The 27,206-nt window shown below is 55.7% G+C and overlaps 8 protein-coding genes across 8 annotated transcripts; 4 read left to right on the plus strand and 4 right to left on the minus strand.

Annotated features, from left to right (window-relative positions):
• Positions 1–2,529: 2,529 nt before the first annotated feature.
• B0T15DRAFT_543558 (uncharacterized protein) lies at positions 2,530–4,564 on the minus strand. The gene is made up of 4 exons (XM_062870002.1): positions 4,234–4,564; positions 3,716–4,172; positions 3,271–3,607; positions 2,530–3,173 (listed from the first exon to the last, which is right to left on the minus strand). Exons 2-4 carry the CDS (start codon positions 4,127–4,129, stop codon positions 2,866–2,868), a joined length of 1,059 nt encoding a protein of 352 aa, XP_062718437.1. The 5' UTR covers positions 4,130–4,172; positions 4,234–4,564; the 3' UTR covers positions 2,530–2,865.
• A 532-nt stretch (positions 4,565–5,096) lies between these two features.
• Positions 5,097–8,245, plus strand: B0T15DRAFT_562614 (uncharacterized protein; the record flags this gene model as incomplete). Its single annotated transcript, XM_062870586.1, has 10 exons — positions 5,097–5,146; positions 5,351–5,454; positions 5,575–5,632; positions 5,800–5,879; positions 6,150–6,209; positions 6,442–6,604; positions 6,721–7,058; positions 7,131–7,283; positions 7,352–7,897; positions 7,986–8,245. 10 exons carry the CDS (start codon positions 5,097–5,099, stop codon positions 8,243–8,245), a joined length of 1,812 nt encoding a protein of 603 aa, XP_062718438.1.
• Positions 8,246–12,347: 4,102 nt separating this feature from the next.
• B0T15DRAFT_543571 (cytochrome P450) lies at positions 12,348–14,587 on the plus strand. The gene is made up of 8 exons (XM_062870003.1): positions 12,348–12,594; positions 12,696–12,880; positions 12,988–13,115; positions 13,201–13,423; positions 13,532–13,599; positions 13,662–13,730; positions 13,831–14,356; positions 14,426–14,587. Exons 1-8 carry the CDS (start codon positions 12,357–12,359, stop codon positions 14,528–14,530), a joined length of 1,542 nt encoding a protein of 513 aa, XP_062718439.1. The 5' UTR covers positions 12,348–12,356; the 3' UTR covers positions 14,531–14,587.
• Positions 14,588–16,916, minus strand: B0T15DRAFT_543576 (Aldehyde/histidinol dehydrogenase). The gene is made up of 4 exons (XM_062870004.1): positions 16,470–16,916; positions 16,021–16,389; positions 15,451–15,861; positions 14,588–15,367 (listed from the first exon to the last, which is right to left on the minus strand). Exons 1-4 carry the CDS (start codon positions 16,509–16,511, stop codon positions 14,735–14,737), a joined length of 1,455 nt encoding a protein of 484 aa, XP_062718440.1. The 5' UTR covers positions 16,512–16,916; the 3' UTR covers positions 14,588–14,734.
• A 575-nt stretch (positions 16,917–17,491) lies between these two features.
• Positions 17,492–19,538, plus strand: B0T15DRAFT_543577 (uncharacterized protein). The gene is made up of 4 exons (XM_062870005.1): positions 17,492–17,857; positions 17,920–18,282; positions 18,351–18,804; positions 18,887–19,538. Exons 2-4 carry the CDS (start codon positions 17,968–17,970, stop codon positions 19,396–19,398), a joined length of 1,281 nt encoding a protein of 426 aa, XP_062718441.1. The 5' UTR covers positions 17,492–17,857; positions 17,920–17,967; the 3' UTR covers positions 19,399–19,538.
• On the minus strand, positions 19,539–22,210 carry B0T15DRAFT_543579 (cytochrome P450). The gene is made up of 4 exons (XM_062870006.1): positions 21,511–22,210; positions 20,660–21,427; positions 19,972–20,483; positions 19,539–19,811 (listed from the first exon to the last, which is right to left on the minus strand). The coding sequence occupies exons 1-4, from the start codon at positions 21,747–21,749 to the stop codon at positions 19,591–19,593; spliced, it is 1,740 nt and encodes a 579-aa protein (XP_062718442.1). The 5' UTR covers positions 21,750–22,210; the 3' UTR covers positions 19,539–19,590.
• A 666-nt stretch (positions 22,211–22,876) lies between these two features.
• On the plus strand, positions 22,877–25,106 carry B0T15DRAFT_569789 (prenyltransferase; the record flags this gene model as incomplete). The annotated part of the gene is made up of 2 exons (XM_062870817.1): positions 22,877–24,368; positions 25,082–25,106. Exons 1-2 carry the CDS (start codon positions 23,230–23,232, stop codon positions 25,104–25,106), a joined length of 1,164 nt encoding a protein of 387 aa, XP_062718443.1. The 5' UTR covers positions 22,877–23,229.
• A 1,464-nt stretch (positions 25,107–26,570) lies between these two features.
• B0T15DRAFT_497121 (uncharacterized protein) lies at positions 26,571–27,196 on the minus strand (the record flags this gene model as incomplete). Its single annotated transcript, XM_062867242.1, has 2 exons — positions 26,571–26,808; positions 26,994–27,196. The coding sequence occupies 2 exons, from the start codon at positions 27,194–27,196 to the stop codon at positions 26,571–26,573; spliced, it is 441 nt and encodes a 146-aa protein (XP_062718444.1).
• Positions 27,197–27,206: the final 10 nt, after the last annotated feature.

Below are 27,206 nucleotides of genomic sequence, written 5' to 3' on the forward strand. Positions count from 1 at the left end.
CTCGGAACCTCGATGAGGAACTGGAAGCTAGAGAGCCCGGCTAGCCACATCCGTGGCCACGGCTTAGCCGGGCTAGCACCCTACTAGCCGTTGGCCCAAGGCCTTCCCAAGGCCTTTTTCTTTACTTGCAGCAGCGTGTATCACTGGAACTATGTCTTTCCTATTACTTCCGACAAAGGTTTTCACCCGGCCTAAACGGCACGGTTTTTCCTTTGTATATAGCAATAGAGGGTCCGGCGCGCCTTGTAAATAGCGAGGCATAGCGGAGTAGGAGAATATATATATATATAATATCGTCTATATCTCTCTAAGCTATATAAGTATATTATTATAAATAGCGTTGCCTCTAGCCTATTCTTGCCGATTCTCGCTATTCGTTTTAGTAACTACCGCCTTTTCCTAAGTCTATAATGCTCTGCCTAGTACTGTCCATCTCTTGTAGTAGATCTATAAAGGCTATCTTTTATAGCGATCTACTTTGTCGCGATCCTTCGTCTATACTTCCTATTTTATTAGTCGGATATGGCCTCTATCCTCGAGGTTATAGGTGGCTATCTCACTTCTAACTAATATCGGGGTTATAATTTCGATGCTATACGCGCTTAAGAATTATATCCTTCTAGGGCTTTATTTTAATAATGTCGAATACTGCTTTGGTAGTTTTTCCTTTTATTATAATTATATATATTCTCCTACTCCGCTATGCCTCGCTATTTACAAGGCGCGCCGGACCCTCTATTGCTATATACAAAGGAAAAACCGTGCCGTTTAGGCCGGGTGAAAACCTTTGTCGGAAGTAATAGGAAAGACATAGTTCCAGTGATACACGCTGCTGCAAGTAAAGAAAAAGGCCTTGGGAAGTATTATAATTATAAGTGGTTCTATTTCCTATCGGACCTATTAGGTATTAAATGGTCCTTTAATGATATATTATTCTTTCTTAATCCTCTATAGGATTCTAAGCCGGTTAATAAGTACTGGCGAGATAAGGTTAACTTAGGATCCTCTATCTACTAATGCCAGTGCCTAGAACCGTTCTAGTATACCGTAACCTAAATTCTATCGTCGGGTCGATTATCTTAAATCGTAGCGGCTTCCTTTATACTCGCTAGGAGGTTATAGATCCTTTTTATATAGTTCTTCTTACACCCGTAGATCTAATATTGTTATAATGGATTTAATATATATTCTCCTACTCCGCTATGCCTAGCTATTCATAAGGCGCGCCGGACCCTCTACTGCTATGTACAAAGGAAAAACCGTACCGTTTAGGCCGGGTGAAAACCTTCGTCGGAAGTAATAGGAAAGACATGGTTCTAGTGATACACCCTGCTGCAAGTAAGGAAAAAGGCCTTGGGAAGGCCTTGGGCCAACGGCTAGTAGGGTGCTAGCCCGGCTAAGCCGTGGCCACGGGTGTGGCTAGCCGGGCTCCCTGGCTTCCAGTTCCTGGTCTAGGTCCCGAGCGAGCCTGTATTCCCCTAGCCGGCCCGAGTTCATCAGCCAACCTAGTACCTTCTTCAGAAGTCTTCGGTTCCGGTTGCCTAGGCCCTGTAAAACAAGGCTAAGGTCCCAGTGAGTGCGTATTAGTTGCCTGGGCCAGGTTCTTAGTATAGGTGGTGTAGAGCACTAAACTACCAGATGCTCCACTGTCTCTTGGCCTTCCCCGCACTCGCAGTAGGGGGTAGGCTGGTTACGGGCTTTTTGTTTGAAAAGAAAGTCCCGTAGGCCTATAGCCCCTGTGCGGGCCTGTACTAGTAGGGAGCTCTTGGCCTTTGTAAGGCCCTGGTATTTCCGCAGGCTCCGGTTCGTAAAGAGGACTGTCGGTAAGCCTTCGTCAGCTAGCCTAGTTGGCTGTCCCTGGACTTGAGTCTTCCACTTAGGGAGGCTAGGACAACCACTTCGAATGTCCTCCACTGTTTCAATCCCTCTTATACCTCTACTTCCAAGTTCTCCTTTTCTTCCCTTTCCCTGCGCTCTGCGATCCTTTCGCCCACGTCGATCAGGCGTATTCTGCTCCCTGAATCTGAGAAACTGCTCCTGAGCAAGTGCCTTCGTTGGGCCATCTGCCATCATCCCTGCACTCTTTGTATATATGATATTGATTCTACCATTCGCATACTCCTGGCGCAACCAGTGGTCATGGATGCCCACTTGGCTGAGACTGGTTTTAAACTTCGCGATTTCCCCCGTGACTAGCCGGATATAGTCTGCGGATTATCGACTTCGACAACTAGGCGCTGTGAGTCCAGCGACACCCTAAGCTCCTTCAATAGGCGAGAAACGGAGAATCCTTCCTTAGCCATCTGCGAGAGGGCAAGTAGCTCCTTCTCGGTTGTTAAGGTGGTGACTATGTCTTGTTTGCTCGCCAGGCGATGAGGCCCCCAAAGAGCTTTATAGCGAATCCTTGGCTCCTTTTGCGATTCAGAGAGTTGTGCTGGCAATGCTCAGGTCATCTGCTCCACCGAATTAGAGGGCGAGGATGCTGGTCCGTTTGAGGTACAAGAAGTACCCGGTCGGCGGGCCTCATTATTCAAGAACGCCCTTTCTTATATGATTAGGTTGACCTTCGCTGTTCATCGTCCGGTGTATTATACTTACATTGTTCCGTCCCCGACAGGGAGTGTCCCTTAGCTATTTATTATTGGCGTTCACAGACTGGACTCGTACTTAGATTAACAAAACTCAATGCCCAGTTCTCTGTGTAATTAGTAAAACATTGAACGCCATTATCAATACAGTCATATGTCCAGAAAGTGCTTGGGAATAGTAATCGACGCGATCCTAACTATAGAGACTTTCTGGTACGCAATTCCAATACTGAACCCCTTGGGCCATCCAACCTTTGTCTCTCAGTCATGCTCTACGTCACGTAGCCCGCCGGACGGACGCCAGCGCGCCCTGCACATCGGCAAAGTCGAGCGTGCGCAGCGTCTCATGCCACACGCGGTCCGTTGTGGCACGGCCCTCGGGCGTGTACATGTCCGGGTGGAACGAGTGCAGCTCCCAGCTGAAGAGAAAGCCGCCGTGGCTCTCTCTGCCCTTGACGGCCACGGCGTCGAGGTAGAGCCAGCCGCCCTGCTCCAGCGTGCGGGCGATCAGAGCGAAGACAAGCCAGATGATGGCCTTGAGAACCGCGGGCAGCCGGCGCTGGAGCTCGGTGTTCTTCACCATGCCTGTTTGCAGAAGTGTTGTCGCGGCGTTAGCGTATGTTTCAATCTCGGCCGGTGGGCTCGTTGGTTGGAGCGGTAGGGAACTTCGATATCCACATACCCGGATCAACATTATTGACAATGACCAGGTCCGGATCGACCAGCTCGCCCAGCTTCTGCACCAACATCATGCCCATAATCTTGGTCACGACGTGGCGGTGTTGGGCGGCCTGCAGACCCCACGTCTTGGCGTTGGTGTCCTTGTCGTCGAGGTAGGAGAATAGAGGGCTCTTGTCGGTCGGCAGGAAGGGCTCGGTAAGCGCGAGGTTGGAGCCGACGATGGTCAAACGGCCGGGCCCGCTCGCGTGCGCAATTCCGCTGGCCTTGAGCTGCGGTAGCAGCAAGAGGCCCAGCAGCGCCGTTGAAAGATAGTTGACCTGGAACATCGACTCGTGCCCCTGTGTATTTATACAAGATCCCAAGTGAGCATAGGTGTATACGCAAGCAGGATCCCGAGTTTTGCAATTATATATGTGCCAGGTCAATAAGTAGGGGGTGTGACTTACATCCTCGGTAACGATCCACTCTGGGGTCGCCATGCCAACATTCAGGATAACAATGTCAAGCCGGTCTATATCACTGGCACAGCGGGCAGCGAACGCTCGCACCGAGTCGAAGGACGTCTGGTCGAGGACCCAGACGTCAACTCGAGCCAGGGGGTACCGGGTACGTAGCGGGGCGGCGGCGCGCTCGCCCTTGGCGCTATCGCGTACGCCCATCACGAGATGCGACAAGCCAAGCGCGAGCATCTGCCGGCTAGCCTCGAGGCCCAACCCGCTACTACTGCCCGTGACGATGGCCGTCTTGCCCGCGAACGACGTTCCCGCCGGCGGCGGGCGCGCTTTGGTCCGTAGCTGGGCCTGCACGAGCACCGACCCCGGCGTCACCTGGGTCGGGCCGAGGGCGAGCGATGCCGACATGGTGTTGGGAGGCTAAGTCAATATAGGCACGAGATCGAGAAAGCTGAAGTGGGTTTGGTGGGCAGGTTGAGCTGGATTGAAAAGCGATTCTCTAGGCCACTTACCATATACACGGAGGCTGTAGGAAGGCCGTAAGAAAAGTGTCCGACGCACTGGACCCAACGTTCAGCGAAGCCTGATGGACCGGTGTCACTGGGCTGCTCTGGCTCAGCGCAGGCAGTCACCTGGGCCTGGGACACAGAGCCCCCTTTACTGCTTCCCCTGCCACCTTTTACGGACAATGCTAACTGCCGACTAGCCTGGCCTTGATTGGTACAACTTGCGAAGACGGTCCCGATGAGTTTCTGAGCGGGGTTATCGGAACGCCGTCTCAATATAATCTGTGGCACAGAAGCCCGCGCCTGGAAAGGGGGAGCGGGGTAGCACCAACATGTGAGACAGTAAGACATACAGTCCTCTGGTCTGGAGTATACTCTACCTGAGTGCCCAGAGCTCCCGTGGCGGCCTATCTGCAGCCTAAGCGCTCATTTCCCTGTCGACCGTCGAGGTCGCAGTCGAGCCACAGGCGGGCATCTACCTGTAACTAATTGCTACGGTAGCGAGCCGGGGCGGGGTGTCGATTGGTGTTGGACGTCTTTGTTCCCGGTCAGCGTCGTTCGCAGTCGGGCCATTGCCAGGCCGTTTCCTATCGCGTGTTGCTCCCCTCCCAACCATACAAGTCCCTAGTTCCGTTCTCCTTCCTCAACCCTCAAGCCTTGGCAGGCCAGCGCACGTCTGGCACAGGAGCGGCTTGGCCAGTATGCACGGTCCTGCAAGACACAGCGGACGACAGGTAGGAGGCGTGTCTACTAACGGAATATATATGCATGAAACGCGAAAACAGTCCTATCGCAGTGCTTCAAATACGCAGTCCTTCCTGTACAAGAATGACGGTGCATTGACACCGAACTGACCAGGGTCCTACCCAATGCCCGGGAACGCCATGGTCATCCGGGTGCTGGGTAGTTCCAACTGCACGTAAGAGGAGTACTTGGCCGTGCCGCAGAGCGCGCTGGGCGTGAAAATCAAGAGATGAGAGCTCGTGTTACGGCCCGGCGACAACGGTGGATAGATAAGGTACGTACTGCGGCAAAGTATGAATAACCGTCTGCGTGTTTCCACCGCTGGCGCGCCCGTCCCGCCCCTTCTCTAGGTGAGCGCGCGCCGTTGGATTGGTGTGAGAACTGGCACGTCCGCAAAGACCGCGGTCGACGTTTGCGGCAGGGAACTTGAGGATGATGCAGACGCTGAGAACTGGACCTCTGACGTCGGGACAGCTCCGCTGGGTGAGTACGTAGGTAGGTAAGCTGCGACGTTGGGTATGTGCTCTGATAGTTTACATGCATCGAGTCCCAGCACGACGGTAGCTTTGCCAAAAAAATGTCTTACAAAAGGCTATGAGATAGATGGTGCGCAACGCCTTCAGTCACCTATATTCAGCGCCACCCAAAGAGGCCAGCACAGGTACGTGATTTCCTGGCGAGCGGCTTTCTAGCACGTCAAAAGCGACTTGAAGTAATAGTAATACCTCCAAGCATTTCCTTATGGCATACCGGCGTCTTCTATTGACTTGGGGGCCGAGTGTTGAGGAAGGCGGGTGGGCGTTGCATCCTCCTGCTGCCATGGCGCAGTACTTGTGCCGTAGAGTCAGCCAAACTGCGGTACTGCGGTACTCCTACTGACTGGACGGGTATCTTCATCGGGAAGTTTCGTAAGCCGCCTCTTAATCACCGTTAAGGGGCGTAGGGAACATGAGCCTCCGACATGCAGAACCACATCCCATCTCAGACTCAAGCCGGGATAGGTTACGTCCCATACTTTCGCCTACCTTCTGCATCTAGAGACCTGGTATACCTCCCTATCTTGTTTAGGTAAGTGGCTGTGTAGACAACGCAACGCCACGAGTTGCGGTTTTCTATGGCTAATGCGCCGCGCGTAGGCCTGGTGAAAGTGAGCTTGACATCTACTACTATGTTCTTAGATGTCAGATACCGAGCTGGGGAGCCCATTGCCATCGCTGTCCTCCCGACCGACACGTACTGTTACCGCGCCACGTTGCTCTGATGTCAGCGCCTCCTCGGCGCGCTTGCTGCCTGCCGCAGTCAGGTACCATGGAAGGGTTCATTTCCAGAGGTTCCTTGACGTGTTTATCTGCCCGGCTCGCTCCTGAAGTCGAGCCCTTGGATGGGGAAGGGAAAAGCTGTCGAGATGTCATTCGCAATTCACCCTTTTTCCTCGTCGTCCTGTCTGCTCTCGTCACCATCACACCGCAGACTCTTGGCTTGAGTCTCCGCTCATGACGCTGAAGGCTCCACCAAACTGCAAGCCCGGCTCTCCGGCAGCCGCGGCGGAAGCCTGCCTAGCGATCCAGAAGGCCCTGGGATCCGAGTTCGTTTCCATCGCGCCGGCAAATCAAGGCCTGGTGGATGTGAACTGGTACGCACCTCCTGGAAGGCTGGAGTGGTCCCGGGCCGGCGCTAGAGCCTCCCGTCTCCCCAACCCTCTCTCAGTTCCGTCTATCACAGAGCCAAGGCTGACATGCGGCTTTGCAGGTCCGCGTCGACCTGGCAGGCGCCCTCGTGCGTCGTCCAGCCCACCTCAGCCCAGCTCCTGTCGGTCGTCCTGCGCATTATTGTGCAGTTCCAAGTGCTCTTTGCCATCCGCAGCGGCGGCCACTCGCCGAACCCGGGCTTCGCCAGTATCAGCCAACCAGGGCTGCTCCTCGACCTGGCGCGTCTCGACTCGATTAGCGTGAGCGCCGACGCGTCCGAGGTAAGCGTCGGACCGGGCCAGCGATGGGGCAGTGTCGCGGCGGCAGTCGACCCGTTCAACGTGACCGTTGTCGGCGGGAGGCTGCCTGACATTGGGGTCGGAGGACTGGTCCTAGGCGGTAAGTGCTTCCTGACATAGTAAACGACTTGGTATAGAGGAGCGTTGCTAAAATACCGGTTACTCTGGGCAGGCGGGTTCTCGTACTATTCGAACCAGTACGGCCTCGCGGCGGACAATGTCAGGAACTTTGAAGTCGTTCTCGCCAATGGCAGCATTGTCGAGGCAAATGCCCACTCAAACCCGGAGCTATTCTGGGCCCTCAAGGGCGGCGGCTCTAACTTTGGTATGCCAGTGACACCAAACCTTCCCTGCATCTCGCCGAGCTCTGCCTGACACATATCCGAATGCTAGGCATCGTAACCCGCTTTGACCTCACCACCATTCCGGTTCGCCACGTGTATGCAGAGATCTTGGTGATCTCCTCCGACGAAACGCCCGCGTTCCTGCGCGCCCTAGCCGCCTGGCAACTCGGGCCAGGCGGGTCCGACGAGCGAGCCACCGTGATCGCCGTCAGCACCATCAGCGGCACCACGGTGGGATTTCTCTACTCGCAGCCCGTCGCCACGAGGCCTGCCGCGTTCGCAGCCTTTGCCAACCTGACCGTGCTCGCGACCGCCCTGCCGCCGACGAACCTCACCGCCCCGGCGATGATGGCCGCCGCGGCCGGGCAGACGAGTAAGGCGCCCCTACGCCACGACTACCGTGCCGCGACCACCCACGTCGACGGCGAGCTGTATGTCGACATGTACCGCTTCTGGGCGGCGCGCGCCGCGGTCGTGCACCGGCAGACGGGCGCGAACCAGACTTTCGTCCTGCAGCCCATCGCGCCGAGCCTCGTCCAGCGCGGCCTCGACCGGGGCGGCAACGCGCTGGGCCTGCGCCCGTCGCACATGGCGTGTACGTCACTGCGCTTCCTGTGTCTCTCTACCCTTTGTTTCCTTCTCCCGAATATCCGGCATTCTCTGACTGCTCATGATCTTGGCAGGGTGGACCACGCTGATCGACTGGGAGGCCGCTGCGCACGACGACGCCGTCCGTAGCGTGTCAATCGCCACGACGAACGAGTGGAAGAGGCGGTCGAAAGCGGACTTCCTCTACATGAACGACTGCTCGCGGGATCAGAATCCTCTGCCCGGTTACGGGGCTGCCAATGTGGCGAGACTACGCGCCATCGCGAAGAAGTACGATTCCGCCCAGGTGTTTCAGAAACTCCAGCATGATGGGTTTCTCCTGAGAAAGGTGTAGCCATGTAAGGTAGGTCCCGGCGTTGCATGAGCTTCTTGATGGAGGGACTCGGGGAAGTGATATCAGAACTAATTTAGTCAGCTAGGAGTTGGCATGGACGTGTTTTGGAGAAACTTAATGGAGTATAAACAAAGTCGGATGGGCGATGCCTTCCGGCCTCGATCGCCAGCGCCGTTTATGGTTGTTACGGAGCCGGCCGTAAACCGGGCACGCGAACGGGATGTCGTCCGGTGAAATTAGTGGGGTGAGAGTGCGATGTTTTCTCTAAGTTTCCCAGAATGGGCTAGGTACTTCCATGATAAACCCCCTCACCATAGCACTAGACTTGAAATGGATAAGGATCCCACTTTCACTCACAACTTCCTCCACCGGGCATAACATCGGGCGAGCGAAAAGTCAACCTTGACGAGTCATCAATGACAGTCGTGCAGATACATAGTAGCTTGCAGTTTGCAACGAGACACAAGGGTGAGACAGACAGCAGCTGACACACACTCAGCTACATACCTAAGGTGGTGGAGTGGCTGGAACCATGGACCGCTTGCTGCACTGTGGATTAATTCAGTAATTGGGGTAACGCCGCAGGCCTGCCTACCTACGGTTCCGTATACACCTCCTCCAGCATATTACACGTTAGCGTGGTACTTGCCCCACCCGACTAACCAGAGCTGGCAAAACCCCTGCAGGAGTCAAGAGAGAGTCAAGATACCACCATACACATACAATTTTCTACTGCATACAGAGTACCTAGTACATAATTCTCCCTCCTTCATTTGCAATGACCTGTCTGAGCCGTCGGGGCATTGAGTGAGCTAGTTGCCGTAAGAATTCTATGGGCACTGTATCCCAAGCCTCCTGAATAGCCCGGCGAAGCGGAGCCCGGGTTAACCGCTGAATATCATAGTTTTCCTCGATCCAATTCTTCATCCAGAACCATACATTTTCTATAGGGCTAAGGTCTGGGCTCCGTGCGGGCCATACAATGTAGTCAATCCCAAGTGCTGTCAGTAATGCCTTGGTTACGCGAGCTGCGTGGGGTGCTGCGTTATCCTGTTGGAACCACATGTCTTCAAACTCTATATAAAATGTATGGACCAAAGGGATGATGAACCGTTGATACTTCTCTGCAGTGATACCACCGTACTCCTTCTCCCAGAAGAAGCTAGGTCCTTTGCGACAGCCGGCGAATGAGCCCCAAAACATCCACCCGTGTGGCTTAGTTCGTATGAGTGCCCAGGTCTCTGGATCTTCCGTGTCGTGAATTGTGATCCATTGCTTCCACATTGGATTGTTGGTCGCCCACGTTTCATCGGAGAAGAGGACATTCTCCCAGTCTTCTTGGTACGGGCGTAATGAAAGCTGTTCGTATGCGAAGGCGAGGCGATCGGCTTTGTGTTTATCGGTAAGCTGAATGCGACGGGGTCGAATCGTCCGTTTGTATCCAAGGGCTTCGAGTGCCGTTGAGATAGCTCGCTCTCCGAAGAGCTCGAAACCTGGAATATAGTACCGCAAATCAGCCCAAGGAAGCTTGCGGTTCAGCGGATCGGACCGTAGGAACTCGATCAGTTCGTTCTTTTGCGGGGACTTGACGACAGGCCGGGGCCCAACCCTTCCTTTTTTCCTTGGGGTCAAAGGACCCTGCAGGGCAAGCTGCACTTGCCGTTGTGTTGTGCCCGTAGCCTTCGCAATAGTGGAATAGTCCCAGCCGGCATGCTTGTGTAAGGTTCGAATTTCAATCTATTAGAGAGAGAGAGAGTTAGTAAGATAGGTAGGTGGGTAGGTAATCTAGTAGGCAAGGTGCCTACCTTCTTATCACGTGATAGGTCCTGGGACCTAGTGGCCTGTTGGAACCAGTGTTTTGTACGGTTGTTGGCCTTATTTGCATGTAGTCGGTAAAAACGCTCTGCGCAGGGCGACTTGTGTAGGTCTTGGTTGTGGTTGATAATAGTGTCGATGTCCATGGTGTTCCTGATGCGCATGTAAGTCGAAGATTATGGATTTTTAGTGGGTCGGCTGAACGGATTTTGAAGGAGGTCACTTTTCTATGGAAAGTACTAGAAAAGTGACTTGTATGCTGATTTTGACGTAACTGTATGCTGAAAATGGGATAGTGGGTGGGGCAAGTACCACGCTAACGTGTAATATGCTGGAGGAGGTGTAGTTAATTCCATGAAGAATGGAAATGCTACCTCCACTTTTGGCTGCATATAGCCAATAGAGCTGGTTAGGAGAGGGCAGCCTAGTCGGAAGAGCATGCAAGGCCGACAGGAAATGCAACCCTGATGGAGCACTTGCAGGCCAGCCAGACCCACGAAAAACCCTCTCGGAACCAATGACATACCCAGCATCAAATTGGAGGTAGCATTTCCGCTCTTCATGGAATTGTACTTGTACGGTACTTATTGACTGGCCCATCTCCAAGACTGCACCCGCCGCCCACGCACGAGGGCGGCCGAATGACAGGTGGAGGATCGGAATATGATAACCAATACGTACCTTGTATGTACAAGAGGCATCTGGTTGCACTATAAACTCTGAAGCGGCAGCTGCTGTCATACCCAACATTTAGCCACGACGTGGGAACCAGACTCTGGCTTTTGACCCTTGCAGGTCTCCCTATCCGGAGTGTTGCATACCCCTTCTCATTATTCTACCCACCTTGCAGCCGGTTGTCGCGACCAACTAGACGCTTGCTGGCCTGTCCCGGAGCATTGATGGCGCTTACTCTGGCTGCACCCGGTTAAGAGCCAAGATGGGCGGTGCCATCATCACGCTGCCGTCCGACGCGCCATACGCCAACCATAGCGACGAGAACTGGTCGAGTCGTGCTGGCTGCCTGTGGCCTGCGTGGTGCGGCTTGCTAGTGCTGCGGACGTGCACGGGAGCTTAATGGGACGCCGCCTATATATAGGTATCTAGATGTATATACCTAATTATTACTATTGTAGGTGGCCGTATTATGCCTGTCGGTGTCGGTGGACTTACTCTCGGTGGTGGCCTGTTGTATCTGTCTGACCCATATGGCTAATATGGTGAGCTTTGAGGTGATGCTGGCTGATGGTAGCCTCGTCAAGGCTACCTAGCGCGTGCTACTATCTGCATCTCTTCTGGGCCCTCAACGGCGGCTCCAACAAATTTGGTTCGTGGTACCTGCCAACCATGGTACTTTCACCATCAACCACTTTTTACGCACCTTTCCCTTCCTTTACCACTTCACCCTCAGCTCTTCTACTCTGCCCGCCTCCTTTACCCCAAACCCCTCCTCTTACGCCTGCTGACCGCATCGGAATTATGCATCATCCTATATAGGCATCGTCACATCGTATAAAGCTTACACCTAGCCGATCAAGGACTACTAGGGCGGCATGCAGAGCCTTCTAGGTGTTGGTCCCTTGTGGTTAGAAGATTCCAGCGTCAAGGGGTGGTGCTAAGATGGATGCCTCCATCTTGAGTAAGTAAGACACCATATGAGCAGCCTGCGGTCCGGGGCCGCTGAGGGCGATCCGCTTCCGACACACCCCTCTTTGTCAGGTGAGATCAGGTATCCGGTTTGAATGATGACATCCACATACTAATCTATCATGTGTTCCAATACCTACCTAGTACCTAGGTAGGCAGTATGCGCACGGCTTTATCAGACTATTCTGCCATGAGATTCTTGAGCACAGTCAAGCATCAAAAATATTATGGTTCGTTGCCTTTCTCCGGCTCGTAAGTCCTCTGTGTTCCCCATCACAGCGAGGTCAAATACGAGCACAGCTCGCCTCTGCCGTATCTGCATTCTTTTCCGGACAGGAGGACATAAGTCCCGCTATATAAGTAATGTTAGTGTAATATAAAATCTTTAATTTGTGTTCCTTATATCTAGGTGGTCATTCAGGCATCGAGTCTGTAAGCGATGTGCAGTGCTACCCTGAGTGATGACCGCTGAACACGCCCCCTCGTGGATGTTCCCCGTCAATGCGACAGCCACACAGACGGGGTAATATCATTCCGGGAAAGAAACCCGTCATTACATGTATCCATACCAATCATAAGTTCAGCTATTAACGAGCCATCACTCATTCCGTGGGAACCTGGGTGAGCTTACCAGACAGAGTGCCGAAACGTCATGGAGCAATTGCGGTCTTTGCTCGCCGATGACACTGGCGGCAGCCAGAAAAGGGCTGTCGGCCTGATGATCCTGGCCGCCGCCCTAGGTCTGCTGCTCGTCCTGCGCGTGTGGGAACGGGACCGTCTCGCGTCGTTCCCGGGCCCGAGACTTGCGGCGTGGACGCGCCTCCACGCCGTGGCCGCTGTGTTGAGCGGGAGAGAGCACGAGATCATGCTGGAGGCCCACCGCAAATACGGTATGTCAAAGTTTACCCCAAGTGTGACAACCTTGCAGTGGTCCCCATGGTCATATTCTGTAATACATCCGTTCGCTGAATGCTTTCGTGGCGACTGTCAGGGCCGGTGGTGCGGTGGGCGCCTAACACGCTTCTGATCAGCGACCCGATGGCGCTGCCCAAGGTGTACCACCTGCGCGCAAACAAGACACCACACTACAACCAGGGACCGAGTGAGTTCAAGAGCATGGTGGAGGAGAATGACTGGCGGGAGCATCGCCGAAAGCGCCACCGGGTCGACCCCCTGGTAAGTTCCCGAGCCCCATCTACGGACGGCCGACCGTCTCATGACTGGACAGAACGTGGTAAGCTTTTGCCAAACGTCGACTGATGTGCGTACAAAATCCCATAAAGTTCTCCGCCAAGTGGGATCAGAATGATGAGCCCTTGGTTGACCGGTTCATCGCCGATTGGATCGAGGCCCTGACGGCCAGGTTCACGGTGCCCAAAAGTCAGGTCTTTGACTTCTCGGACTGGCCCAAGTATGTACCCACTCAATATAAGCGACGGAAATTGGTTGTCGGTGCTCATTCCGTAGTAGGACAACCAGTTGACCTTCTATCTTAGCTATCTGGTGCTCGATATCGTCTTCAACCGTTTCTTCTGCCGAGACATGGGCTTCCTCAAATACGGGGACAAGACCGGGCTGCTGGCCGGCACCCGCGCGAACAACGCACTCATCCATGCCCTCGCGCGTGTCCCGGAAGTCAAGAACTTCCTGCTACACAAGTTCGGGCGGTTTCTAGTTCCCACACCAGGTGATGGGTCGGGACTCGGACATGTTCTTGCTGTAAGGAGAGAATTACCTCGCGTAACTTCGATGCCGATGGTTGTGATGGTTGTGTGTAAGTGACGACTGACATGCGAGCTGACTACCGTACCTGCCTACCTTACCTAGTTTCGAGACGAAATCCTCCAGGAGAGACTGTCCAAGAGCGAGAATAACCCCCAGGTCAGGCTTGACAAGTGAGTGCCACATCACGTCAAGCCATGTGAACCGATGCTGATGACCGAGACGGAAACGACAGGGTTCTGTTCGATCCAGCCAATGCAGGCATGGAGCTGGAAGAATTCAGGGAGGATATGCTGTTCATCATGTAAGGAAGCGCTCAGAGCCCCGACTTCACCCATCAAATGTACCGTACGTTCGTTCCGGTGGGACGCGGAGCTGATCCATTATCCACCGGCCTCCTTCAGCTTGGGAGCCAGCGACACTACAGGGCACAGCATCCGCTGTCTCATCCGCAACCTGCTGCAGAACCCATCTTGCCTCCTTCGGCTGCGACAAGAGCTTGAGGCCGTGCTACCCGTCGGCAGTGCCAACGCCTCGAGCATCTCCTTCGCCAAAATCAAATCCCAGATGCCGTACCTGACGGCGTGCATGCGCGAGTCGCTGAGGCACGACCCACCCATCGTGAGCTACCTGCCGCGCTGGGTCGACAGCAGCAACAACAACGATAACAACAACGGTACCAGTGGCACGGAGCTGTGCGGGAACTTCGTCCCCGCGGGCGTCGAGGTGGCGTGCTCGCCCTTCGTGCTCAACCGCAGCCGCGAGCTGTTTGGCGACGACGTCGACGCGTTCCGGCCCGAGCGGTACGCCGAGGCCACGCCCGAGTGGCTGGCGAAGGCGGCCCGGTACGACTTTACCTTCGGCTACGGGCCGCGGCAGTGCATCGGCCAGACGCTCAGCCAGTTCATCGCGTACAAGGCCATCGTGCAGGTGAGGGCGGCTCCCTCCAAACAACAACAGGGGCCATGCTGATGCCGGGGTTTTTCGAATGGCGCTTAGCTCCTTTACCACTTCGACATTGACCTTGTAGAGCCGGGAACGGGCAAAGCGTTCCTGGTCTGGAACTACTCGGGGATGAGGATACGGTTGACTAGACGGGTCTGACATCCGGGCTAGAGGGAATCTAGGAGTGCAGGTGCGACATGAGATGCAAAACGAGCGTCTTATAAGCATGAATGGCATTCGCATTGTCTTTTCCAACATGTCGACACAGAATCTCTCAGGACCTAGCTATAACATCTAACACGAGGCAACTTTGCCACATTCCGGCTCATTCCCAGACGTGGGGGCAACCAGTCGGCGTGGATCTCATTTGGGAACCCACACCGTCTGGGGATTGCACCACCCCTTAAGGCCGTCCAGCCCGGATTCGACGCCGATCCCGCTCTGCTTGTGCCCGCCAAACGCGGCCTGCGGGCCCAGCTGGAAGTGTGTGTTGACCCAGACCGTGCCGGCCTCGAGGCGGCGGGCGGTCCTCTCGGCGCGGGCCCGGTCGGCGCTCCAGACCGACCCGCCCAGACCGTAAGGGGTCGCGTTGGCGCGCCGCACCACGTCGTCCTCGTCGGACCATTTCAGCAGCGGCACGATGGGGCCGAACTGTTCCTCCGTCACGATGCGCGCGTCATCGGGCGGGTTATCGATGAGCGTTGGCGGTAGGAAGAAGCCCGCGCCGGGTTTGGGAGCAGACAAGTCTGGGGCGGGCACGGCCTTCCACCCCTGCTGGCTGATCTGCGCGTACATGTCCTGCAACTTGGCGTACTGCATGGTGTTCTGGATCGGGCCCAGCACGGCGGTCGGGTCGTCGTTCATCCCTGTCTTGAGGGCGGCTTGCACAACGCCAGACAGGGCGGCCAGGAAGGCGTCGTAGATATCCTCGTGCACGTAGAGGCGCTTGACCGCCACGCAGATCTGGCCGGTGTGCACGAATGCCCAGGTGGCGAGCTGTGGGCACTCTTGTCAGACGGGCATGGTGCGACGAGCGATATGTACAGAGGGAGTGAGTTAGTAGTTGTTGTCTTGCTTACCTGCGGGACTACGGCTGCGATGTCCACGTCCGGATAGACGATGGCCGCGTCGTTGCCGCCAAGCTCGAGGGTGAGGCGCTTCAGGGTGCCAGCACAGGCCTGCATCACCTTCTTACCGGTCGCCACGGATCCGGTGAAGCTGACCTTGGCCACATCGGGGTGTGTGGTGAGTAACGGACCGAGCGACTCGTCGCCGCTGAGCACGTTCACCACGCCCTTGGGGAATATCTTGGCCGCCAGCTCGCCGACCTTGAGGGCCGTGTTGGGTGTGTACGGTGATGGCTTCCAAATGAAGGTGTTGCCGGCCAGGAGTGCCGAGGATAGCTTAATGATGCCGATCAGAATCGGGAGGTTCCAAGGGGTAATGCCGACCCCCACGCCCAGGGGGACATAACGAATGGTCACAAGTTTCTGGAGTTCAGAACCGCCTTTAGTCAGTCGTCCAGACGGAACCAGGCGAAGTAGCAGGGGTGAGTGCTGAGTGCGCAGGGGGTTGGGGGGTTGTTGTTGTTGATGTGGGGGGGCGGGGGTTAGGGGGTTGCGGAGTTGGCCAACTGAACAACTGCCTACCTCATCCGTCTCCTCGTTCACCTCCTCGGTCAAACGGTGCTTGACGGTGCCCCGAATTTGGACGCCAGTGAGAAACAGCTCGATGCCGGCAGCCTGCGGCGGCTTGCCCGCCTCCTCGCCGAGCAGCTTGGCGAATCCCGCCTGGTTCGCGTCGAACGCGTCGGCGAACTTGAGCAGGTATTCGGCACGCTCGTCCTGCGAGAGGCTGCTCCAGGATGGGAACGCCGCCCGGGCCGCCGCCACGGCGCGATCGACATCCTCCAGCGACGAGACGGGCACCGAGGGCAGCGGTTCGTTGGTGTTGGGATTGACCGCTTGACGCGTCTTGGGCGTGGTCGTGAGTTCGTTGTCGATCACATTGTGGAAGCTCTGGGGGGGAAACGGATGATTTAGCTACTCAGTATAGCAGGATGGGATGGCACCAAGCGGAGGGTTGATAGATGGCATACATTCCAGTCCTGGAGCTTCGAGGGGTCAGCCGTGGTAGCCATGGTGAAAGCTACCTGCGATGCGCGACTCCAATCTTGGCTGTTGGACGGGGCTGGCAGGTATGTGGCCTCTAAGGCAGGGAAAGAAACAGCTAGGCCTGAACGTGGTCACCCATTGTCGCGGGCTACCCAAGCTCTTGAAGCCAACATGCCCCGCGAGCACAATTGTATGCCTCAGTGCATCCTCATCCCACAAGCAGCCAAACGGCGCTGGAGCGGGGTATGCATGTGCCCGCGATGAACCACACACACACGCAGCCGCGGTTTACACAGTTCAATGTGTGGTCCGGCCGCTGCCCGCACTGTAACGGTGGCGTAGATATTCTTGTCCTTCATGCCTATGTACAGAGTACAGTGGGGCACAGTGCAGATTGCCGATGTAAACGTATGACACCCAACAGGGTCACTGGTAATTACATAACTCGAAGACACGTTGGTTGTCTTGGAACCTGCAGCACTCGGGCGAGGATGGAAATCGTGGCAGGCTTCATTACGGGCTCCCACCATATGCGGGAAGGCTGCCCAGACCCATTGCACTTTGCAGACATCGGGCTGTGGCCCAGCCCGCGCCGTCTCACCGAGACCAGCCGTTTCATTGTGTGGTTGATACCCGTATGGGCGACAATACAGTACCGAATAATGACCTCTCGGTGCGCCAGGGGCACGACTGCAGTCCTTCGAGACGGCGAAAACCTGCTGATCTTTGCCGTCTTTGGTGTAACCGTCTTGATTGCTTACCACGCTGCTTCTGCTGGAGGCTGCTGTGGTTGGGCCTTTCCCGGGCGGCGGGAGCGGCTAAGGGACCTTAGATAATCGTGTCAGTTGGAGGTAACACGGACTTGGAAGCAGCCATCTACGTGCAGGCTGCAGCAGTACTCGGCTATTGTGGTAGAAGTGTCATGTACCCGCTGAAGTTGTCGCGACTTTAAGTCCTTCTGCCATCATTTGCCGGGTTCGGCACGCTGGCCCAGGTCTCGGTGAGATGGGTGCCCCAATGTCACGTCTGGGTGGTGACTGTGCCGCTTGTACGACCACCTTTCCGGAATCCCTTCGCATTGAGCAGCGCAAAGGTCCTGCAGGCAAAAAACCAATACTCCTCCGCTTACCCATCCCGCCCACCATCTTCACTGCGGATTTATGCAGGACTCGAACTGTACGCCATGTTGCAAGCTTCACTGGTCTCCGCCCCTAACTGACATGTCCCTGAGTGTTTGAGACGCTCTTCCCACTTCTCACTTCTAATACCGCGAGGCACGTCGAGTGAACTCCCGAGATAATGGCTTGACAAGGCCCGGATCCTTCACATCCCCGTGGTTGTCAATCTCTCTTATATTCTACTGTAGACCTTGGTAGGGTGGCACTTTCATTTGACAGCAAGGTATTCTGTGCTAACTGTTGCACCACCGAGTAGTTCTAGAGCCCAGTTTTCTGCTGTCGCCCGCTGAGGCTTCAACTCATCATGGCCGACCCGTCCAAGCCCACTGCCCCGGTGATTCCGTCGCCTGAAGACATCGCCTACAATGCGGGTCCCGGGGCAATTCGCGCCATTTCAATCGTCATGGCTCTTACGACGGCCATCGTCGCACTCCGAATCTGGATGAGATTCCATCGCCGTATTGGCATAGGGCTGGACGACTGGCTGATCATTGCGGCTTGGCTCGTCTTGTGGGGAGAATATGTCGTTGGAGTCAAGAGCATCAGCGACGGCGGGATTGGGCGGCACTTGCTCGTCCTCATGATTGATAATCCTTTTATCTTGTCCAGGACAATGTTGGTAGGCAACCCTCCCCTGAGATCCCGCGGCACCAGATCCTTAACCGCTGACTCTAAGCCCGTCTGCAGTGGATGTACATTGGCGAGATCCTCTTCTTCACCTGCCTCGCCCTCATCAAGTGGAGCGTGTTAGCCATGTTCTACCGCATCTTCCCGACGCGGTTCATGAAACGGGGCTACATCATCCTGGGCTCCATGACGGCCGCCTGGTGGGTCGCCGTCTTGCTCGTTACCATCTTCCAGTGCACGCCCGTCCACAAGAGATGGGACTTGCAGGCCAAGGGCACCTGCGTCAACGACAACGTGTTCTACATCAGCACCAACGGCGTGCCAAACATCGTGATGGACGTCATGATTCTGGTGCTTCCGTTGTTTGAAATCTTCAAACTGCAGGTCTCCAGGGCCCAGAAAATTGCCATCGCGTGCAGCTTCTTGGTCGGCTGGATTGTCGTCATCAGCAGCATCATCAAGCTGAAGGTCATGGTGGACTTGTATGAGTTGGGACCCACGGCAGATGTCACCTGTATGTGCTGTCATTTTTCTTTTACATGTTTTGCAGCACAACGCATAACTTCATCTCTGTACTCACCCATCTACCATTGCAGATCACTTGCCACCCCTTATCGTATGGGTCTTGGTCGAACCCTGCATGGGAATCATCTCGGCGTCGTTGCCGCCCCTGCGGCCCCTCCTCACCATGTTCCTGCGCAGGACGGGACTCAGTAAGGAGTCACAAGTGTCAAGAGGCAGCCCGGGCCGGCCCACTCTGGTCACCTTTGGACAGTCCAGCAGCCGGAAGAAAAACAATGCTGGACAGTTCACGACTCTGATGAGCGTCAACGATGAGGACGGCGGCTCCCAGGAGCGACTGGACGGTGCCGGGTCCGAGGTTCCCGGGTGGCCCCAGGAGTTGCGGTCCTCACGAAGCGCCGTGATACGCGGGGGAGAGGGTCGGGAGCAGGGGCAGGACCCGCTCCCGCTCCAGCTCCCGCACCAGGGGGGTCACATCCCGCTACAGTCGATTGCTGTCACGACCGAAGTGGTCTGGAACGAGTCGCATCCTCCCCATCACGCGCCGGCGGAAAACCGTCAGTGGCAGCAGCGTTATCAAAGGTAGCACGATGGATGTGTGTGTCTGTAAATGTGTACATTACCGAAGCTGGACGGCCTAGCACCATACCTACTCGTTAATTAGAAATGAGGTTGTAAGGATGTGAATATCGATGGTTCTGTTAGAGGTGCATGCAATGTAGGAAAAACACCATGAATTGCACTATATACACCTCCTTGTCAGGTGAGCTCCTTATCATTAGCAAATCCTCTTCCACTGGAATGTCATATCGCGGTCCGGAACCATGGCGATGATACCGGCGTAGTTCCTGTCGTCGCGCGCCGGCCTGTCTGACTTGGTCCCATCGAGATTGGTCCACTCGACGAATTCGAAGTCGAACTTGGTGACCATGAGGGCCAGCGCCAGCATAATTTCCATCTTTGCAAAATGCCGGCCTGGACACACCCAGTATCCGCCGCCTACACGTGCAACGCGCGCATGCCGGAGCGTCAGCCGTCAACTGTTTTGTCTTTGTACGTGCGTCTCCGGTCCATCTTCAGAAGACGGGAAGGAGACGCAGACACGGAGTCACAGAACTTGGGAAGAAACACGGGTGGGTTTGGAATTTGGATGACTAACCGTAGGGGAAGAACGAGCTGGGCCTTCCTCGCATCGCAAATTGCATCTTGCGGGTGCGGACAGGTGAATTCCGCTCGCTGTCATCCTCCTCCTGCTCCTCAGGTTCATCATCTACAAATTTTACATGTCGCCACGCCCAGAACTCGCTCGCCGGGTGGCCGTCGACGCCCCAGACGGCCTCGTCCAGGTGCGCCATGTCCGAGACGGCCTGCACCAGCGCGCCCGTCTCGGCGCCGCGGTAGCCGGGGACAAGCTCGACGGGGCCCTTGCGTACCTCGCGCGTCACGCTGAACGAGACGTGCAGGCGCATCGCTTCGACGTACAGCGACTGCAGCAGCGGCAGGCCCACGACGCGGCTCGCGATTAATGGCGTGGGCCCGCTGCGGGTGTCACTGTCGGGGGCGCACGCGCCGGACTGGCGCAGCTCGTCGCGCACCGCCCGCAGCAGCGCCGGATCCCGGATCAGCTCCATCATGGCCCATGCCGTGATGGGGACTGTGTTGCCGTTGAGTCTGCGGAACAGTTTGTAAGCGGGGGAGTGGACAAGAAAAATGGAAATCAGGGGTTCAGGGGTTTAGGGGTTCAGGGGTTCAGGGGTTTAGGGGTTCAGGGGTTCAGGGGTTCAGGGGTTCAGGGGTTCAGGGGTTCAGGGGCCCGGGGTGGAGAAGAGAGTGAAGAGAAGACAGACCCAAACAGCGTGGCCAGCGTATGTCCAGCCGCCACATGGTCCGAGAAGCCCTGCTCGCGCAGCCAGCGAGCGCTCTCCCGCGACAGGCGCGAGCCGAAATGCGGCTCCCAGGCGGCGTCGGCATCGGGACCGGCCCAGTCGAAACTGTCCCAAGCCGCGTCGATGTGGCGGAGGACCATGGCGTGCAGGCGGGCCTTGACGCGTACGGCCCGCGGCTGCATCCAGTGCGGGAATCCTAGGATCAGGCGGCCAGCGACCGCGTCGTACTCCCAGTAGCGCTTGACGAGTTCCGGGTTGAGTTCTAGCAGCCGCGTGCCGAAGAGGGTCGCGATGGCGCACTCGGCCATGTGTGCCTTGAGGAAGTCGAGCAGCCGCACTGTGGTCCACACGCCAACCGGCTGGCCGTCGAGCCGCTCGGCGAACCGCGTGGTGAACTGGGCCGCCAGCGCGTCCGAGTGGCTCGCCTCCGATAAGAAGTTGGCGTAGAGCAAGTTGTGGTTGCGCCAGTACCGCTGATCGTCGGGCGTCTGCTCTGTGCCCGGAAGCGGTTTCTTGTGCCGGCCTGACTTGTCCTTGCGGAACCGGGCCATCTCGGCTTGGGTGAGGCCCCATTGCGCGTTCATGAGAATGAAGTGGATGAAGTCGCCATCGAGGACCTCGGGCGAGCCAAACAGTCTCTGCACGTTCTGAGCGCCGGCCACTATATACACGGGTCGGAATCCGAGGTAGACTTTGGCGATGCCGCTTTTGCGTGTCTCCAATGTTTCTCTATATATAGGAGGATACCAGATTAGGCTTGGCACTTTATCATTTTGTGAAAGCTCAGCACCGGGAAACTGTTTGTTTGTTACCTCACTTTGTCCAAGAACGCTCCCATGTTGCTGAGGCACAGCAGCGAATTGGAGATATAGGGCACGGTCTCAGCCATCAATGGTGGTTCTTTGCCCGCTTCGCCGCCGTTTGAGGACTGCCATCGTAGAAGCAATAGGAGTGGAAACAGCAAAAGAAGGCCCAGGATGATTTGGATGTAAGAGGACTTGTTCATCACCAGTTCTGAGGACTGTGTTGCAGAGGTGTTGAGATACTCCATGGCGGGCACATGGACATCGTCTGATGAATGATGGTATGTGTATACATGTAATGTCTGTCACAGGCTTCGATGCGGAAAGGCCTACCCAAGGGAAGCTATCCACCAGCCACTGAGCTTATAAGACCAAGCGCGCTCCGGGCCCTCAACTCCTTGCACTGGTTATGCATCTGGTTCCCAAGCGTTCTAGTACATGTCTCTTAAGTATTGTGTACAAAATCGTGTGGGGCCATTTCAGCCTTTGACCGGTTTGCGCTGCTTCCAACGCCGCCATGCACAAGCACAGTCGGGGACATGGAGTCAGCCATGGCCGCCGAGAACAGCGCCATCATGGGTGTGTTACGTACCTACTTTACCCAGCTGCGACCAACGGCATATTGCAAAATGCAAATGCATCTTCCACCGGCATAGATTGGATGCGGCTCGGGCCAGTCGGATAGTGACCCGCCGTCTTGCAGAACCAGAAACAAGAAGACAATATTCTATCGGCGGTATAAAATGGGTTAGCATGGTGACAAAGAACCTTGCATAGGGCCCTTCCGCTCCAACCCCCCTCCTCCTATCATTACGGCGAGTCTGCTAGGGATTCCCCCCTCCTTGCTATCTGGCTTTCTGGTATCATGCATTCCAGCGACCAAGCCCGAGATGCATCGACGCAGCAAAAGCTGTCGTGTGCAGGTGTGATTGTGAATTGGAAGTGTGCAGTGCGTATAGGCAAGTACCTAGGTATCTCTCTACTTTGGCTTCTCATCTTTGGGTTGACAATATTCAGTCAGCTGCGTTCCGAGCTGGTACGAGCAGTATGAGTGTATTCCTCTACCACCTAGCAAAGTTACCTTGGTCCTGCATATTCAAGGTAATCAAGCACTATAATGTTTACCTGTATGTATTGTACCGGAAGAGGTACGTAGTACTTTACTTCACTCAACTCGCCTGTGCAGCAATGAGGGGGCATAGAATAGCCTGCCGCTGCTTATTAGGGTTGAAGTAGTCGTCTCGTTGGCGGGACGCCAGTGGCAGGCCCGTGCAGGGTCAGGTAGCAGCAGCTGCATAAGGACAAACGACTACTATAACAAGAGGAGCCCATCAGATCAACCAGATGAGTGGCGTTCCAAACATTCCAATCATGGCTTCCGGACAGAGTGACGGTTATTATGCAGTAGCATTTGGGTCGCGGAGGCGTACATGTGAGATTACGCACTCCACGTACTCAATACATCCACACTCGAGGACTGGACGGGACCAACCTCACAACGTTAATAGACTTGGCCGCATACCGCTAAAAGGGTTACTATGTTGTGGCATACTTCTAGGGCTAGTTGATGAGGGCGGGTTAAGTTATTAACAAGGATGGCAGTTCATCAACGTCGCAGCCGCTTTTACATTTCTTGACTCTCATCACCCGCCCCTATTGCGTTCTTAGAAGCCAAGCGTTTCAATATTGTATGTGCCTCTCGTGCCACAAGCAAAGCAACGATTGAAGATGAAGCAACACGCGCCGGTAGGAGCCGTAACAGCCGAGCTTCGTTCACGGTCTCCCAACGTGAACACCAAATCAGACCAGGCCGACGCCGCCGACACCGCCCTATCACAGCAGTACGGCGGCCGGCACGTTGGAGGCTGGGTCTCACACCTGCCGGCCTCGTGGGTGCCGTTCGTGCAACTGGCGCGGCTCAGCCCACCGGCCGCGCTAGCCCTCATCTACTTCCCGCACCTGTTCGGCGCCCTCCTCTCCGCCATCACGTACAACAGCGACTCGAAATCCGCCACGCATGGCCCGGCCCCGGCATTCATCTTCCTGCGCGCGAGCGCCGTCCTCCTACTCGGCAGCTTCTTCTTCTCCAACGCGGCGCACGCGTGGAACGACCTGATCGACGCGCCGCTGGACGCGCAGGTTGCGCGCACGCGCAAGCGGCCGATCCCACGCGGCGCCATAACACCGCGCGCGGCCTTTGTCTTCGCCGCCACACAAGCCGTCTGCGCCGCTGGTGTTCTGCTGTTCGCGTTTCCGGACCCTGTCGGCGCGGCCTGCTATGCGCTGCCCAACGTCCTCGCCACCGCGTACTACCCCTGGGCCAAGCGGCATACGAACCTCGTCCAGCTGGTCCTGGGTTTCTGCCTCGCCTGGGGCATCGTCGTGGGCTTCACGACGGTGGGCCTCGAGCCTTTTACCTGGCGGCCCTATTTCGGGCTCGGGGCCGATGCCCGGCGAGAGGTTGCTGGGGACGGCAATCCGATTCCGAGCTTGCGGGTCGACGTGCCGGCCGCGTGCCTGCTCCTCGCGTGCGTCCTGTGGACAACCATCTACGACACCATCTACGCGCACCAGGACCGCAAGGACGATACCAAGCTCGGGATCCGGAGCATGGCGGTACTGTACGGCGACCGCACCAAGCCCGTGCTCTGGCTGGCACTGTTCTGCATGCTGGGCCTGCTAGCCGGGTGCGGCGCCGCGGCCGGCATGGCGTGGCCGTATTTTGGCATCTCGCTGGCCGGGTGCGCCTTGTCGCTGGGCGCCATGATCGCCAGTGTCGAGCTGGCCGACGCTGCGAGCTGCTGGTGGTGGTTCCGCTACGGCTTCTGGCTAGCCGGCTCGTCCATTGCCGGTGGCTTGGCCGTCGAGTACGTGGGGCGCTTGGCAAGGCACGGTATGCTGTGACTACACCTGGCTCCTGTCGTCGAATACAGGGAGGGACGTGGAAATTCGTTGAATGGGGGTATGGGAAGGCTATAAATAGTGCTGATCTAGCCCTACTCCTGTTACGCTGCTGTACAAGTACGAGCAGATGTTCGACGCAGGGAACTCATACCTACCCTTCGCCTGATGGGTGCCTTTCCGTTCCACGGTTTCACAAGCCCTGGGCGTCGTCGGGGGTGGTGGGTTGGCGGTTTGTTGGGATACCAGCCGTTCTACAAGGAATGGATAACCGAGTGGGAGCTTGCCTGTGAGAAGATGGAGACGTCTCTGTTCCAGAGGCGGCTCTCGGACAGAATCAAGACGTCGTAACGAGGATGGCTGCATCGTAGATGGCATCCCGAACGTGGCATACTTGTGGGACATGCCGGAAGCATGCCGCAATTGCGGCACAGTGCAAACGAGCATTATATACATACATACTACGTCGTTTTGATATACTGTTACTGCTGCTGTTGTTAGTGTCCTTAGCAGCCCTTACTCTGCTGGCCCGATTGACATGAGATCATTGCTCAGGTAGCTTTGATCGCCTTGCGGTAAGTACGTGAAATGGTTCGCTTCTAGGCAGAGAAACGCATTTGGACCTTCAAGAGGTTCCCTTCCACTGTTTCCTGTCTCAGAGATAATTATCTGGAGCTAGTTCGGTCGAGATCCGAGTCAAATAGGCATATATAGCCTCTTATAATAACGGGCCAAGGGTTCTCGGCTTCCAAGTCGGATAAGATTAAGGTGCGCTCTTCATTAGCCTTGGCTTATAAATACCGTATCCACTGACCGTTTCAAACCGAGACGAAGTGTTAGCGGCCAGGATGACGTAGAACCGCGCGATCTCAGCGGCAAGTTTTGTGCGCAGTGGTGAGGAAAGCCGCGGCCATACACTTTCTTATTTTTGTCCTTCCACTCGCTTTGTTATGAGAAAGGTTCTGTTGAGGTCGTGATCAATCCAGGCATGGACTAGCTCCGGGATAGGCACCTCCGGGGCATTCTCTCCCACGAACCGCGTAGTGTTGGCTTCAAGCTCCAGGCCTTCGCACCAGCCATGGACCTTGCAAAATCCCTCTTACCATCAAAAAGGATCTTTTAAAAACTACTCACTCCTTCCAGATAGCTGACGCCGAGTGACCGAGTCTATCGACTGCCGGCTAACCAACATCGCAGTCTTGGAGGTGGTGTGTTCGGCTTGTTCACGGGATAGTATTACAATTTACATGCGATGGTCCCTCATAGGTAGATGTCTAGATGACAAAGCCACCATTGTGTGCCACATACGGGAAGAGGCTCGGAGTCGCGAAGCGATCTCAACAGGGTACTAGTCGGCGTTGACTACCTAGGTACGTAGACCGGGTATGCAGTAAGACTTGTCATCGAAGCCCAATATTTCTCAATGTATTGCCCGATGTTCAGTCTCATTGAAGAATGCAGCATATGGTTAGTGGAAGAGATCAATACCAGCCCAGCAGCCCATCCCAACTACAAACTGATTGACCAAGAGTCTCTGCCCGGGGGGGGGTTGCATGCCAATCAACAACCTGGAACGACCGGGCAGGGTTCCTAGTCTCTCAAGTTACCAATTGGGCTAATTCCAAGTTCAATATTACACCCGCATGGGGGCCAGGGAGAGGCCGGAGGCTGCGCGTAGCAAAACCCTTCGGCCTTCTAGTGAGCTTTCCTGGCATGCCTTTTAGCAAGACAAGAACGTACTATCAATCAAAGGCTGTCAGAACGTCATGCAGATGTTAGCTTCATCGACATAACCCATAGGGAAGAGCAACGCAAAGAGATACCATATCGCCACGCAAGTCATCGCACTTTTAACCAGGGCGATGGTGAGTTTTACTGTACGATAGTACGATTGAACCCTGAAGGGGCTTGGGAGAGGCATACCCCCTTGCATTCGTCAACTAAGCGCTGAGTATTGCGTTGTAACCTAGACGAAACGGATGCGAGATAACGGAGCATACAGTAAGTGTAAGCACCACAGTGGTATTATACTAGTATGTACTTAGAAACAGTTTCTCCATGACATTACAACCTGGTGCTAGTATTCCAACCTTATCAAGAGCATTCTAAACTGAATAGTAAGCCAGATGTATATAGATGCCTCCCCCGAACCCTCATCCCAGCAGCGTTCACTTCCGCTCATGCCCGTGGTCCGACCCACGCCCATGCCCATGCTTAGACCTGAGCCCATGCGTCTCAACCCAGTGGTCGTAACTCACATAGTCCCGGTTCATATTGCCCTCGCGATGCGCCCCGATCGTCCGCGGCTCATACCTGTCCGCCTTCTCGGCAACCTTGTAGCTTCGACCCTCGTGCACAATGTACCACAGCCCCGCGAGGATGATGCCGCCGGCCATTCGGGAGATTCTATTGCCATGAATGAAAGAGGCATGTGAGTTCAGGAGCGTCTCTCTCTCTTCTTCGACATGTGTTTCTCCCGTGTGACAAACAATCATTGCGGCGGGGTTGAAATTTCCAGTTTTCCATCCAGAATTGCCGAAATGCCACCACGTAGAGATAAATCAAGAGGCTGGAATAAAGACTGAGCTTACGTGCCGGGACTCCATGTCCGGGGCGGCCTGCTTCTCGGAGGACCGGTTGCTTTACTGGCGGCGTTTACAATGAAGGGTCGGGGCGGCTTCCTCTCCCCGGTCGTAAAGGTGACGGATCTGTTGGTGATATATGGGCTCCATGATGAGGCATGAGGTAGCAGCAGCGCCCTCCTGCCCGGCGGAAGGTCCGTTGAGCGGAGCATTGTTTTGGTC

This window comes from Chaetomium strumarium (assembly GCF_033439665.1).
Source record: "Chaetomium strumarium strain CBS 333.67 chromosome Unknown B0T15scaffold_7, whole genome shotgun sequence".
NCBI lineage: Eukaryota > Fungi > Ascomycota > Sordariomycetes > Sordariales > Chaetomiaceae > Chaetomium > Chaetomium strumarium.